General features: G+C 38.0%; 1 protein-coding gene across 2 annotated transcripts in view; it reads left to right on the top strand.

Annotated features, from left to right (window-relative positions):
• The window catches only part of FARSB (phenylalanyl-tRNA synthetase subunit beta), a 79,762-nt gene extending 65,981 nt beyond the window's left edge, over nt 1-13,781 (top strand). For both annotated transcript variants that reach the window (XM_044670786.1, XM_044670785.1), the window contains one exon: nt 13,119-13,781. In XM_044670786.1, the coding sequence (XP_044526721.1) occupies nt 13,119-13,270 (152 nt within the window). In that variant the 3' untranslated portion in view covers nt 13,271-13,781. The remainder of the gene's footprint in view (nt 1-13,118) is intronic.
• Nucleotides 13,782-15,227: the final 1,446 nt, after the last annotated feature.

Genomic DNA, 15,227 nt, shown 5'->3' with positions numbered 1-15,227 from the left:
AAAAAATTTGTTTCATTAATCATCTTAGCACAGTTGTATAATTCCATTGCCTTCTAAAAGCTTAAGTGCCTTCCTCTTTCCCTTCTATCCCACTCCCTATTAATTAAATGAAAGGTGTAGTTTAAGGTATGATAAATCTTGATACTATATCATTACTTAGCTAATAGCTTGCCATTTATTAAGGGTTGTCTGTAAATCATAGTTATTTTCTTAAGTCATTTTCTGTCAGTAAATATTCCCCCCAAAACGTAATATGCTAGAACTTGGGAAATTTTAATATCAAGTATTAAGGAAATTATTTTTCTTTGTAAAAAAAAAACATTACTAGTTTTAAATCACAGCCTGCCTAGTACAAATAATTTTTTTTTTTTCTGCTCTCATTCATACATACGTGGAGTCTGAGTTGGACTTAAAAGTCAGGCACCAGGTTTTAGAATTTGGACACTCATTGGTTCTTTGATCAAGGGCAGTCATATAGCTTTGAGAATCATTTCCCTTGTCTGTAAAATGGGGTTAATAACACTTGCCCTGCTTCCCTCATGGAACTGAGGAAACTAGAGTCTGACATGCTAGATAAATGTGAGCTGTTATGTTCTGGTAAGTTAGTACTTATTTCTCTTATTCAGACCACTTTATAGAAGGGCAGAGGTTCTTAACTTGTGCATCTGCGAGGGTGAGAGATTTCAGGGAGTCCATGAACTTGGATGAGGAGGAAATAGAGTTGATTTCCTTTGTAATCCTTTTTATATTTTATTTTATTCTTTTAAAACTTTAATCCAGGAAGTCTGTAGGCTTCACCTGATTGCCCAAGAGATTCATGACACACAAAAAAAGATTAAGAACCCCTATAGGAGAGAATAGGCCAAGATGATTGGCTTAGTTAAGGCCACTTTATGGTTTTTAGTCTCTCTTTACACATTTCTTGGGGAAACTCATCCATTTCCACAAACTCCATTCTCATTACAAGAGAGAGTTCTATTGGGGTTGGTATTAGAAAGTGACAGCAATATAAAAAATAGCATCAATAAAGCTTTAAAAAAAAGTAACCAGTGTAGAGTAGTTGCCATTCAGAGTTCAAAAGAACCTAGAAATTTTCTTATATAGAAAACACTGTCCTTGTTAAGTGGAAAGATGTAGCAAACAGAAGCAACACTACTTTAGAATATGAACTCATCCATTAATTCTGAGTAGGATGGAGAACGATTATGAGCAGTAGAGGGGAAAACAGGCTGATAGGAAGCTTAGTGAGAGAACTAACTAAACTTGATCATCGGAGAGCATTTAAAAATGAAATTGGAAGAATGACAAGACTACAATAAACTATTTTATCCAATAACATATTACACTTGAACGTTATCATCACATTCTCCTGGTTGCATATGAAATAATATACATGACACAAAAGAAAGATATTCCTGGACCAGACCTACACAAAGGAGATTCGTACTTTTTTTTAACCTTTACCTTCTGACTTAAAATAGATACTAAAATCAATATCTGGTTTTAAGGCAGCAGTGTGATAATGGCCAGACAGTTGAGACAAGTGGCTTGCCCTAGGCAACACAGCTAGGAAGTGTCTGAGGTCAGATTTGAAGCCAGGACCTCCCATCTCCAGACCTGGCTCTCTATTCACTGAACCGCCTAGCTGCCCTCAGGTACACATTAGAAAAGGTTCCTCTGTAATAACACCACTTACCTCCCAGTTATGGTAAGAAGAGCAAATTGCTTTGAAGTGCTATATAAATGCTAGTCCTCCTCATCATCACTAATTCTCTATTACATTCTATTCAGCCATTCCCCAAGTAGTAAGCAACTATTATGTTTCCATCTTCTTTGCTATAACAAAAAGTGCTATTATCAATATGATAGGACCTTTTCCAATGTCTTTCATCTCCTTGGGCTATATTCTCAGTAGTGAGATCACTAGGTTAATTAGCAGGAACACTTTGATGATTTCTCAGATAATTCCAAATTATTTTCCAGGAAAATTAGACCACTTCACAGCTCTGCCATGTGTGTTCTGTCATCTCACAACTCCATCAATGTTTATGGTTTCTGTCTTTTACCAGATTTGCTTCTTTGCTCATATACCAAAGGAATCCCCACTATAACAACTACTCCTGGAAGGGGTCATCCAGTTTGTGCTTAAATATCTCCAAGGAGGGGAACTCATCTCTTCTTGCAGCAATTAACCCTCTTTTGGGGTAGTTTCCATTGTTAAGTTTTTCCTGATATCTGGCCTAACTATCCCTCTTTAAAATTCCCACATTTTGCTCTTGGCTCTGCTCTTTGGGACCAAACAGAAAAAAATCTATTCTGTTCTCTATATGAACAGCTTTTAAAATACTTGAAGCCAGCTATCATGTCCTTGCTCAGTCTTTTATATACTACATTCTATTCATACCTGGTTCCTTCAGACAATTCTCACATATAATGAACTGTTCAAGATTCTACCTGCCCTCCTATGGATACCCTCCAGATTTTCAAAATGTTCTTAAGCCAGGATACCCAGAACCTGAGAGTAATACTCCAAGTGAGATCTGATGAGGACAGAATACAGTGATATTCTCACCTCCCTATTTCGGGAAGCTATGACCCTCTTACTGTAACCCAGGATCATATTACCTTATTGGCCCCTACATTTTACTGCTGACTCATATTGAGTTTGCAATACACTAAACTCCCCAATGCTTTGACCGATTGGCACTGTCTGTGTCTCTCCCGTCTTATATTTGTGAAGTTGATGATTTTGTTGTTCTCAAATACAAGGCTTTTTAACTTTTTTAAAATTTTCTATCATTAGATACAGCCCAGTGCTCTAGATCCTTTTGGATTTTGATTCTGTCATCTATTGTATTAGCAATACCTCCCATATTTGTGTCATTTTCAGGTTTGATGAACATAACATCTCTAAGTCACTGATAAAGATATTAGAACAGCATAGGACCAAGTAATAATTCCTGTGGTGTCTCATTGGAAATCTGCCACACATGTTGACTCTGAACCATCAACAGTTACTCTTTGATTCTGACCATCCAACCAGTTTGGAACCCTTCTGATCATCTAATCTCTTTCTCTCTGTTTTCTCTCTAAGAATATCTGGTCAGTAGCTTCGCTAAATTCACTTAAACTTTATCCACATAATTCCCTCCATCTGCTGATCTAGTAGTACTGTCAAGAGAGGGAATGAGGCTAGTCTGTCCTGATCCGCTCTTGATGAAGCTTCTTGATTTTTGGTAATCACTTCTTCTTCCAGATGTTCCCCAACTGTCTCTATCCTGATCAGTTTTAGTTTCCAAGCTCTCACTGGCTTATAGTTAGCAAACTGTTTTCTTGCCCTTTTTTTGAAACCTAGGATAGTTACCTTTTTCCTATTTGCATCACATTTAACATCACTTTTAGGACATGGGAAAGAACTTCAGCTGAGCCAGGCAGCTTGAATTCACCACAGGCTCTCTTACCATCTATCTCTTTACTTCTCCTGTGTGCTGATTCCTTGTTGGTCATTTTTGTTATGTCATTTCTATTAAACATCAAAATGAAATGAAGACTATTATTTCTGAAAACAGTGCCAGCATTTCCCATTATATGTATTGTACATTCTTACATAATCCTGTATTTTCTTGTTTGACAAGAATTTATGTTTTGTTATCTTTGTACTCAGTCACCAAAATATAAGGCTTATCTCTAGGAAGGAGTCCCTTTTTCAATCTCTAAGGACTTAGGATAGTTTGGGGATTTATCTTATGAGCAAAGGGCTTCTTTCCAGATTGTATTAAATGTAAGTCTCAGGCATAATTCCTTATGTTAGGATTTTTTGTCTTAATGTATTTGCCATTGGGTGGAATTGAATTTCTATCCTTGCCTTAGAGGATATGATCAGCAGATATTTTAGTGTATTTGTGGTTAAAATTATTGCTAGTAAAAAACTACTGCTCACTAACATTTTTAAAAATTCATGTTCAAGGTGAACAGAAATGAGGTACCATGTCTAGCTATTAGAGAAATAGAATTGTAATGGAAATCAAAATAACAACAGATAACTTTTAGGCTATGAATAAACAGTTCTCAAAAGAATTTCAAACCATTATCAGCCATGTGAAGGAATATCACTAATATTACAAGAAACCTAAATCAAAACATCTTTGAGGTTTCACCCAGCAAATTAGCAAAGATGACAAAATACAAGAATGCTCCTGGCTTATGGATAGAAATATTAATAATTTGGTGGAGCTGTGAAAGGCTGCAGTTGTTCTGGAAAGCAGTTTGGAATTATGCAAAGAAAATGACTAAAATGTCCATACTGATTGACCCAGACATTCCATTTGCTACATATATATCTCAAGGATAGCAGTGATAAAAGTAAAGGTCCCATATAAACCAAAATATTTATAGCTGCACTTTTTGTTTGTAACAGAACTTGAAACAAAATAGATAGATGTCCGTCAGTTGGGGAATGGCTGAACAAACTGGTTCATGCCTAGGATTATTGCTGTGTTGTTAAAAAAAAATATGATAAATATATATAAACTGATGAAAAGAGAAGTAAAAAGAATCAAGAAAATAATTTATGTAGTAACTACACAGTGTAAATAAAGAACAACAACAAAATCATACTTAAATTATGCAAAATAGTCAGGATAACCAACCTTGGCCCCAAAGAATAGGATACCTGGTCTGCTTTACTATAGAAATAGGGGTCTGCGGGTATGAACTATTGCCTATAACTTCAGACTTTTTAAAAAAATGTTTGTTAGTTTTGTGAAACTTTTTATTTTTTAAATTTTGTTATAAAACAGGTGGCAGAGGACAATGGGGAGAATACAGTGGTAAATATAGATGATAGGAAAAAAAGGTCAGTTCATTTTTTTTAGATAACTAATATTTTTATAGCACTTTAAAGTTCACAAAACATCCAAAAAGCAGGATGGTTTAATATATAGGGGGCTGGACTAAGTTATGAAAACATAGGTTTAAGTGCTACCACAGACATTTGCTAGCTGTGTGACTCTGGGCAAGGTACTTCTCATCTTTAAAATTAGAGGCGAGGGGTTGGACCTTGTGACTTCTGAGGCCCCTCCAGTTCTAAATCTTTTACCCAATGATTATGTATGTGTATATATGATTATGTGTGTGTGTATATGTGCATGTATGCACATATATACACGTGTCATGTTATCTTCCCAACAACTTCGTTAAGTAAATATTTATTTATCCCCATTTTACAGATAAGGAAACATTAACCAAGTTAGTTGAATTTTCCAAAACCACACAGTCAGTAAGTATCTGAGGAAGCATCATGCCATACTACTGGGCTGGGAGTCAGAGAACTAGATTCTTATGATTCTGCTACTCACTGTGACTTTTGGCAAATTTATTTTCCTCTTTGGGCTTCAGTTTTTTTCATCTGTATAGTCAGAGGGCTGATCTGGAAGATTTTTAAGATTATTTCTAGCTCTAACATTCTATGATTTAAACCAGTGATGAGCAAACTTTTTAAAGAGGGGGCCAAAGGAAAGGAAATGCTCATCTGTCAGTTTGTTTCTAAGGCAGCTCTTTTGAAGTTTCATTGTATTGTGTCAGATTAGGAATAATGTCCTGCAGCAGGATAGAACATATTAGGGGGCCACATCTGGCCCGCCGCTGTAGTTTGTCCATCACTTATTTAAACCATTCTATGTTTTGAATATGTAAGGGTTAAATTAGGGGTTTGACAAAAATAAAAGAGCAGCTTTTAATAATTTAAATTTTAATGAGAATATAGTAAAAGAAGGGGAAATATAGGAAAGAGATAAGAAAGAGAAATTGCTTGATTACCCTATAACTACCTATAACTGCTATTAGAGAAAGTCCAGCTGATCACCCTTCAGCTCAGCTCACCAGGCAGAATATATGAAAACACTAGATTAGTACTGGCCATCTTCTCCCCCCTGCCCTGGGCTCAGTGATCTAACTAACATTATTGTGATCTTGGATTAATATTTTGAGTATTCCTTGAGGTTGGGAAGACTGAATATTTTTACATGTCGCTTTTTAGAGTTAACTTGTTTTTCATATCAGAAGTGGTCCTACAGACATTAGTGAAACCCGAGAGCCTTATTAATCATCTTGCATACCTCAAGTTGGCCATCCCTATTTATAGGCCAGTGTCATGGATTCAGTATCTGTCATCACCTCTAGTTTCATCAGTAGCCTTGGGCAAGAAGTCTCCTAGGAAATCTCTCTGGGCATCCGTTTTTTCCATTTGTAATATATCTACTTCACAGTGGTCTGGCAAGGCTTATTGAATACTTATTTGCTATCTCCTCTAGACAGAAAAGGTAGTATAGAGAAGGAACTAATCCTGTCTTTGTATAATGATCCCCTTTTTTCTTTCTTCATACATTAATTTTCATATAGATCTTGTTCTTAAACTAAAAATGTTTTCTGTAATGACCTCCTGGTGTATAAAGTTACACAATTCTGATTGCATTTGCAGTGGCAATAAGCAAAAAACCCCAAAATCCAACCTATAAATTGTAGAGGTTGTTTCTCATACTCTTTAATTTCTATCCTTCACCCAGAATTATTTTGTTTTTATTCGTTAACTTCACTGTTGGGATAGAAGTAATAAAAATTGCTTTTTTTATTTCATATTGTTCCCAAAGGCTTAAATCCAATGAAGCTAGGAAATATCTACTGGCTAAGGAAAAGAGGATAATCCTATGATATTTATTTAGAATTTTTAAAAACTTGGCCTAGAAAAGGCAACATAGTAGAGTATTAAGAGTTCTAGACTGAGATGATGGGAACAGAGATACTGGGGACCAAGATATTGGGGACTGTCTGCCCACTAGCTCCCTTTTCTGTGGAGTCAGGGCTTAGGTTGGTTACCTTTCTAGCCCGGCATTCTTTGATTCCATGATTCTCTGAGGATCGAAGAAGTGTGAAATGTCATTGAAAGGTTTGTTAGAGCATAAAAAAAGGCTGTCTGGTTAGCAGGACTATTGAGGTAGCAGTACTCATGCTCCTTAGAAGAGAGGTCCACTAGAAGTGCCTGTGAGCATGGTGTATGCCGTGTTAGGGCAGAAAGTTAAGTCTGGCAGAGGTTAAAAGAAAGCAGATTACAAGGACACATTCATGGGTAATGGTGAAGACCTGCTAGCATACTTTGTTTTCTTCTTGAGGTTTGGAATATGCGAGGGGTGGGGGGGTGGCTAGAGTGGAGGCGGAGCAATATAATCCCCTGGTTGTAGGGTGTTGGCTTTACTAGCCTGTTGGCTCATTTTCTAAAATAAATCCAGTTTTATACCATATGATCTTAACAGTGAAAGCTTGGGGTGTTTGACTCTAATATTTTTGTTTAATTGTTTAGTAATTGCACTGTTAATGAACTAATTTTCTCTTTTAAATAATGTGAAAAGTGACAGCCATGAAAGTCAATTACAGATTTCTTCACACATTTCAAGATGAAGAAATGCTAGTTATTTTCCCTTGGTTACAAGGAGATGATTTGTTTCCCAGCATGGAGGGGAGGATGCTCCTAGAAAGGTGGAAGTGGACCGAGTCAGAGCCAGTAAACTTAGCCTCCCTTTATTTGTAGAAAAAGGCTTACCAGGTTACTACTGGATTGAATGGGAATTTTGCTGCATACTGCCACATTATTAATTGTGAGCACTAGCACAGCACTTCTAGCCTAATTCAAAGCCAGGAGTTTAAGGAGGTACTCATTTTTTTCTCTGTTCCATTTGCCTTCGTTTTAAGAGTTAATGACATCTGCAGGTGTGTTCGGATTAGCACTGTAAAGTTTTGTAAAGGCTTTTTCTTTCTTTTGATGTTCAGAAAAGGATGAAAGATAGCCATTGAGCTCAAGGGATTAGGTCTACTACACTTTAAAGACTTGAAGGACCATAAATATTTCACTTCAGATGTAAGTCTGGGGAAAAAATGGTGCTTTATATTGTTGGAATTCAGTCTCCACTTACAAATTTAAATAATCTATACAGAAGCACTTTTCTCCCAAACAAAGTAGTTCTGAAATCTGAGCAAATTTAATACACCCCATTTGGGGGATATATCTTAATAATGGCCAATTCTGTTTTTCCCTTACCATATTCCCAGGGTTTTACTCCTCCATAAATAACTACTTTCTCTCTGCCTCTCTGTTTCTCACGTTTTTTCTTCTTTCCTTTTTTTTGCAACCTCCATTATTCCCAAATGAGTCCATAAAACTTCTGCTCTGAGAAAAGCTGCTCTTAATAGATGCATTTCATGCTCAAACCTAGGCTGCAATGGGAGGGGGTGTGTGTGATCTGTTTGGTGTGGTGAATTTTACATGCCATCTTTTCTGTTCCCTAGAAACATTATAGAAAAAGGATGTTCATTTTGGTGTGTTGATAGCCTATATGATTACTGATGAAGAATTGGATAACTCTAGTTTCCTTGTAACCATTATTTACCTAGAAATAAATGAGGGAAAATAGTAAAGAAGACACATGTGGAGGAATTCAGCTTCCCTTTTGGGGTTGGTCAGTAAGATTTTTCCTGAGTCTTCTGAAGATAAGTCATTAGCTCCTAGAGAACTGGAAGGGGGTTATTTGGATTTTTATTTGGACAGGTCCAACTCCACTGGAAGGAAATTAAACAATTATTGTCTTTCTCTTATACCATGACAAGTTGAAAGGCTAATTCAAAGCAAAGATTTTAAATACAGTCAGTTCACAAAATAGAGCCAGAATTTTTGCCCTGAGAAGTGTATGTGATGGCATGGTAGGTTAGAGAGGGAGAGCAGTACACTTTTATGTTTGTGTGTCCTTCTGTTAACCTACCTGTTATTCCACCTTGTAGTAGATCCAACTAATTTAGCAAGTTTCTCATGAGCCATTATGGTCTTTGTACCATCATATAATTTTGTTTATGGATGTAGTTTGTATTTTCTCTTTTTAAATACTGATTTACTCAATTTGTTCCCAAGGTATTTAGCACTTTGGTGAAAAAGTTTTTATATTATATTCCTGATTGAATATAAGAACATTATTAATATTATTATTAGTGTTATTACTGTGAAGAAATGATTACGTAAATTCTGTGAGTGAGTAGTCCATTTGCTGATGAGCCAAAAATTACCAAATGAATTACTTTAACAGTCAGTGGCAAGGGGTTTTAGATTAAGGAATTCATAACCTCATGCTTGATAACCCTACTCTGATGCTTTGAGAATTAGGGGCCCTACTCAGTTACTTCCTTAAGCCTCAACTTCCGATGCTTCATGGAATTATAGGAATGAGCATGTGTAGAGCTTATCTTAACTCTGGGCCTATAATATTACTTTAAAAGAAAGAAGGGTGCAAAAAGAAACTGTGAAAGGTGTTTGGCAACCAGCAGGATAGGGAGCTCACCAAGCTCTTTGAAGGTCAATTAGCCAGAAAATGTGCTAAAGACTAGGTACTGTGTTGGATTACTGGCCAAAGAATTACCCCCAAGGTCATCAAAGTGGTCCTACTGTCTGAGCAAAGAAAGACAATTATAGATGTTGAGGGGATGCTACAAAAGCTTTAATTAAAGGACTTATTTACACCCCACTAAGTCTTAGAAATTAAATTCTTATTTGTGCTAAGCTACATGGCTTTGGTCTGGGATCCCATGTAGTATTTCAACACAGAACAGCCTTTCTGAAATCCGTTTTATGTGGTAAACCATTTTACTGTAATGGATACCAGGAAAGCTGACCATTAAATACAACACTGGAAACTGGAAGGAAAAGAAGACTGTGAGCTAGCTGGATTTTTTTGGGTAGAGAGAGGGCTTTGAGGGGAAGAGTAGGGAAGTTGATCATTTCTTTTTTCATACCCCAGAAATTCTTCAGCTTCTATCTGATGAGTAACAAAAAGAGCCTCAACACAGAGAAAACCAAACTTTATCTTTATTCTGGTATTTTAAATTTTGAAATCTTATCCATCAGATAACACTATTTCTCTTAATCATTAACTGGCAACTTAATTCCACTATTACGCCTTTGTTCTCCCTTGAGTTTTACAAGGTATGTTTCTCGTATGATGGTAGGAAAGCTTCCCCAAAACTTTCAGCTACCTCCCTTCTGTATTTGAAAAGCCTCGCCCCATATTTAAAGCATTTAAAGGAGTTATAGCATTCTTTTCCCCTCTCCTTTCTGTGTAAAGTCTTTAATTTACATGTGTCTTGGTCCTAGTTATGTTTTTAGTACAATATTAACCTGGCTGAGCCATGCTACTTGGTGTTCTTTCTGTTGCCATGAATGATTTGTGATCATGGTTCTTCCTCTGGAAATGGCTTATACATATGCTCCCTTTGTGCTGATGAAGGAGGTCTCTTGCCTCTCCTTCTGTGTAAACTCCCAGAAAGCTAAGCTTATTTGGACTTATTTAAGCTAAGTTTTATTTGGACTATTATAGTTGTTGTTTGTTTGTTTGTTTGATTGATTGTTTGTTTTTAAACCAAAAATGTGGCTGATTGGTTGGTTTGACTTTGCTTCATTTTCTAGGATTGCATTTCTAGTTTAAGTGCTCTAGGCAAAAGGCTAGAGTCCTTTTTGTTTGACTTAAGCTTTTTTTTCTTTCTGAGAATGAAGGCAGACAGTTCAAAAGTAATGCCTGTGTGTGTGTGTCTCAATTTGTATTTGTGTTTGTGTGTGTGTGTGTTTGACAGCAGAGCCCCAACTCTGTTATTTAATTACAAACTGAAGTCAATAAGAAACCTGTGAGAAGTGTTCGATTCCTGATCCTGTCTAAAGGGGCCAGGGAGATAGCAACTTGCTGTAATTCTGTGATTGCACTGCCTAATGTGACTGTACACAGACTTCATTTCCCAATTTAGTATGGGCATTTTTTGCTTTGTTGGAAGTTGTCTGCTTTTTAATTTGGCCTTTCATCGAGAGAAGTAACACACCATAATGCTTCATTCATTCATTTAACCAATTAAGTAACATTTGCGTCTTACAACAACCAGCAAGTCTCCTTATAATGAATTCCAGTTTTTGTTCCTAGTTATTTATTTCCTGGTAGAATAGCATTTGCTTTTTATTTTATTTTTCAGTGTGGATTAGCATACGTATATAAATAGGGCCCTCTAAAGTACAGGGTTTTTTTATGTTTGTTTTTTTTTTTTTTTCACAAAATTTAATCAATTTAAGATGAAGTTCATTGAAAGTACAAAATTCTTGTTTAATAAACAGCAAGATAGTCTTATTCAGCGTTAAGGAATAGGGAGGGGAATCCTTTTTGCATTTCAGATTGCATTAGGAGATTTTCAAAAATATATTTTTCCTTCCTTGATTGAAATATTAGTCTTCCACTGCTAAACTGGAAATACCATCTTCCCCTTGGTATGTTTTCTATATCAAGGTTGGTTATCCTTTGGTTATAGTTTTCCTATTAGATTGTTTTAGTGAAATAAAAGGACCCAAGTTCTATGTCTTTAACTAGATGTGTGACCTTGAACAAATCTCTTTTCTTCTTTAAGGTTCAGTTTACTTATTTGTACATTGTGAGGATTTGATTAGATAACATTCAAGGCCCTTCTGCATCCAAATCACATTAGCAAGTTTCCTTGTAAACCTAATTTCCTAAACAACACTGATCTTAGAATCATTATTAAAAAGAAATTACATTTTTATTATTTCATATGTAAAAGGAGAAGGGAAAGGAACTTTCATTAAGTGCCTACTATGTACCAGGCATCCTACAAATATTATCTCATTCAATAGTCTGATCTCATTTGTATTTCAAAAACTACTCATTGACTAGAATTGACTAGATATCACAATGAACACGGAGTTGTTTTTTTTTTTTTTTTTTAATCCTTGTATACTTCGGTGTATTGTCTCATAGGTGGAAGATTGGTAAGGGTGGGCAATGGGGGTCAAGTGACTTGCCCAGGGTCACACAGCTGGGAAGTGGCTGAGGCCAGGTTTGAACCCAGGACCTCCCATCTCTAGGCCTGACTCTCACTCCACTGAGCTACCCAGCTGCCCCTGAACACGGAGTTTTTAAATTTCATGCCAATAAAGGTTTCTGGTTAGTCATAAACTATTGGCCTGCCCCCTTTTTTCCAAGGTAGTGGTTGGAGATGAGGAAAATTTCTCCCCCAATAGCTAAAGCAATCAGTGATGACAAAGTTCCCGAATACAATTAGTTATCTAGTGATTACAGACAGTTCTGATAAGTTAAAAAAGGAAACTGCCATCAAAATTCCTGAGAGCTCTTAGTTTGGTTAGCTACTGTCAATAAACTGGCTTATGAAAACCCAAAGAGAGAAACAGCTTTCTTCCCTTTTTTGAGGTAAATGAGAGAAGAAACCCAGACTACTTTGGGGTTGTTCTTTTGCTATAGTCTCATATAAGATGCCCCCTTCCAACCCCCAACTCCTAATTGTTCTGAAAGCTCTTTTCCAGACGAGGAATGTTGGTCACGTTCCTAGTAACATGGCATGTAATCAGACATGACAGTTTTCTTCAACTCTGATGACAGTGTGATTTATCTTTGTAAATGTCTTAAGGTAGAAAACAGTGACGTTTTAGATAGTAAAGGATATTAGATGGTATGGGGGGAAAACCTATTTCAAAACTTCTAATGTTTTCAGGAGAGGGCTTCTTCACTTTTCTTTTTCTTTTTTTCTGATGTGATGATAACTAATCTAGAGAGAAAGCAGCATACTTATATAATTTTGAGCATATCACTATATAACTGATTTCTTCCTTGTCTCAGTAAGAAACAGCCACCATTTTCCTGCCAACTCCACCCCTTTTAGATAAATTTGGGCAAAGAGGTATTTGAGGCATCTTTTGACAAATAGTTCTCCATCTATCCTTCCTTCATTCTTTCCAGGGTCTCATTAACCTGAAACATGGATCTCTGGTTTTCTTATCTCATTTTCTTTCTCGCTCTTCCTTATAGGGGCTGCTTGGGTGAAATCACAACCACTGCTTTTTAAAAAACTGTAGTAGCAGAGAAACACCATCTTCTCAGGATCAATAGATTGAGGAAAAAATCACTTTTTTAAAAAGCAAACTCATATTCTCAGTGTTAAATGTGCTCTCAGTGTTAAATGTCTAATGACATTTTTGCCTGGAGAAACATTGATTTTTCTCTCATTCTGTTTTTCAGGCTCTGCCTTCTTCCCTGGACGATGTGCCGAGGTCTTTGCAAAGGGTCAAAGTGTCGGGAAACTTGGAGTCCTTCATCCTGACGTTATTACCAAATTTGAGCTGACCATGCCGTGCTCTGCTCTAGAAATCAATGTCGAACCCTTTTTGTGAAAATGGGGCTGTGTGGTGTAAGCCTCCCCGAAAAGCCCCCCTTTCTCTTCCCCTGGTGTCCTTTAGTCCTCCGTAGGGAACATCCATTTGTGCTTTAATGTTTAATAAAGTAGAACAATATTGTCTGGCTCCACAAGTAAATATCTTCCTTCTCTTGCAATTAGGACAGCTTGTGCAATATAAGAATGCGGTATCCGGGGATAGCTGGGCCATCAATGTGTAAAGTTTCATTGTTGGGTCAAAGCCCAGCATATTACCAGAGAAATGTAATAGCCGAGCACACGATCAGTTCTGAAAATCAGAAATGTTCCCCAGACATCAGAGCCTCACACTGTAACTGATTGCTTCTGCATAACAGGAATCTCGTCCTTTTCTTACTGCATGAAACAAGATAATTGATTAGAGCAAATGTTGAACGAATGTGAGCATAACTAAGGGGCTGAGCTTTCGTTTTGTCCATTTGTCCTGTGCTCAAACCCGGGAAGAAAATAAAGCATCGTCGCTTCTTGAAGACCCCGCGTGTTGTGTAATCAGCGTCTCTATCTGGGCTTTAGACCAATTAGCTCAGTAGGATTGGCTGCCTTTGAAGTGAAAGAAAAACTTAGAAATGTTTGTGTTTGCCTACAGTGTGTTTTATCCTCCCCAGGGTGTCCCGAAGCCATGGGGTCGGGCCTACCCAGCCTTGCAACCCCAGAGGCCGGCTGTGCTGGGGGGGTTAAGATGGAGAGGTTTTCCTTAACACATTGAAACACCAACCAACGCTTGAAGAGGGTTGCTTCGCTCTTCTAGGTAGATGAGACTTACAGGGAGTTCAGTGTCATTGAACCAGTGAATTTTCCCTTCTTTCTGGGGCAGGGATTAGACCTGGCCAATAGCCCGTGCCTGTCCCCTTACCTCACCTGAGCCCGGGATTCCGGTTCTGATTGGGATCTCTGGGCCTCCTGAGTGAAGGGACTGGGGGAGGCTTTCAGAGAGCCAGACTTCATCTATGGACACGAAAGCCACAGAAGAGACCACAAAAGGCATCCTAAATGCCCGCCAAAGAAGCGTCTTTGGGGGATAAAACATCTGTCCTTCGTCTAAAGGCTCCACCGAACCTAGAACCGAGACCGGAACCGGCCTGCCGCGCCAGCCCCACGTCCTCCCGGCTCGGGCCAGCCGTGCGCCGCCCCCGGAGGAAGAGCCTGCTCGGGCGCCTGGCCCCGTCGCCGATCCCTTCCCCGCCGTCTGAGCCAATCCAGGGAGCATTTTACTGTAGTTCTGCCAAGTGCAGGATTAACTGGCCCAGATGGGCTAAGAGCGGCCTTACGACGTCCGTGCGGGGGGCTGCGGTGAAATGGCGCCGGGCGAAGCGAGGCCCTCGTCCTCGTGGCCGAAAGCCGCTTTGTGCAGAACGGGGAGGCGCGAGATCACCCACCCTCGAGTAAACGGAACTGCCACCCCGGGAAGCTGGAAGCTCGAATCTGAACCGGCCCCGAGCATCGGAAGGAGTCACAGGACCTGGGTTCAGATCCCAACCCCTTCTGTCACTCCGCTAACCTGAACCTTTCAGGGCTTCATTTTTCTCATCTGTAGCGTCAGACAAGACAAGATGGCTTCTAGGGTCACTGCAGCTCCAAGACACTAAGAGCATAACATAAAAATGAGGACTAAAAATGTATTTTTGTCCAAATTCTTGATTTTTTTGATTTCAGTTTATTTTATTTTAATTAATTTGTTATATCAAAATACTCAGTTAACTCCCTTCTTCTCCCCCCATTAGTAGAGGCATCATTTGACAAAAAGATCTGTATATATAAATTATATCTTATTTCTGTTTATCAGTTCTTTCTTGAAATGTCTCCAATGATTGGTTGTTTAGCTTTTTAATGACAGTTGCAGAATAAGAAAATTAGGAACTTTCTAACATTAATGAGGAGTGGGCATTTATTAAGCTCCTACTGTGTGTCAGTCACTA

The sequence above is a fragment of the Gracilinanus agilis genome, chromosome 3, assembly GCF_016433145.1.
Source record: "Gracilinanus agilis isolate LMUSP501 chromosome 3, AgileGrace, whole genome shotgun sequence".
Classification (NCBI taxonomy): domain Eukaryota; kingdom Metazoa; phylum Chordata; class Mammalia; order Didelphimorphia; family Didelphidae; genus Gracilinanus; species Gracilinanus agilis.
This window is presented reverse-complemented; position numbering and strand designations above follow the sequence as displayed.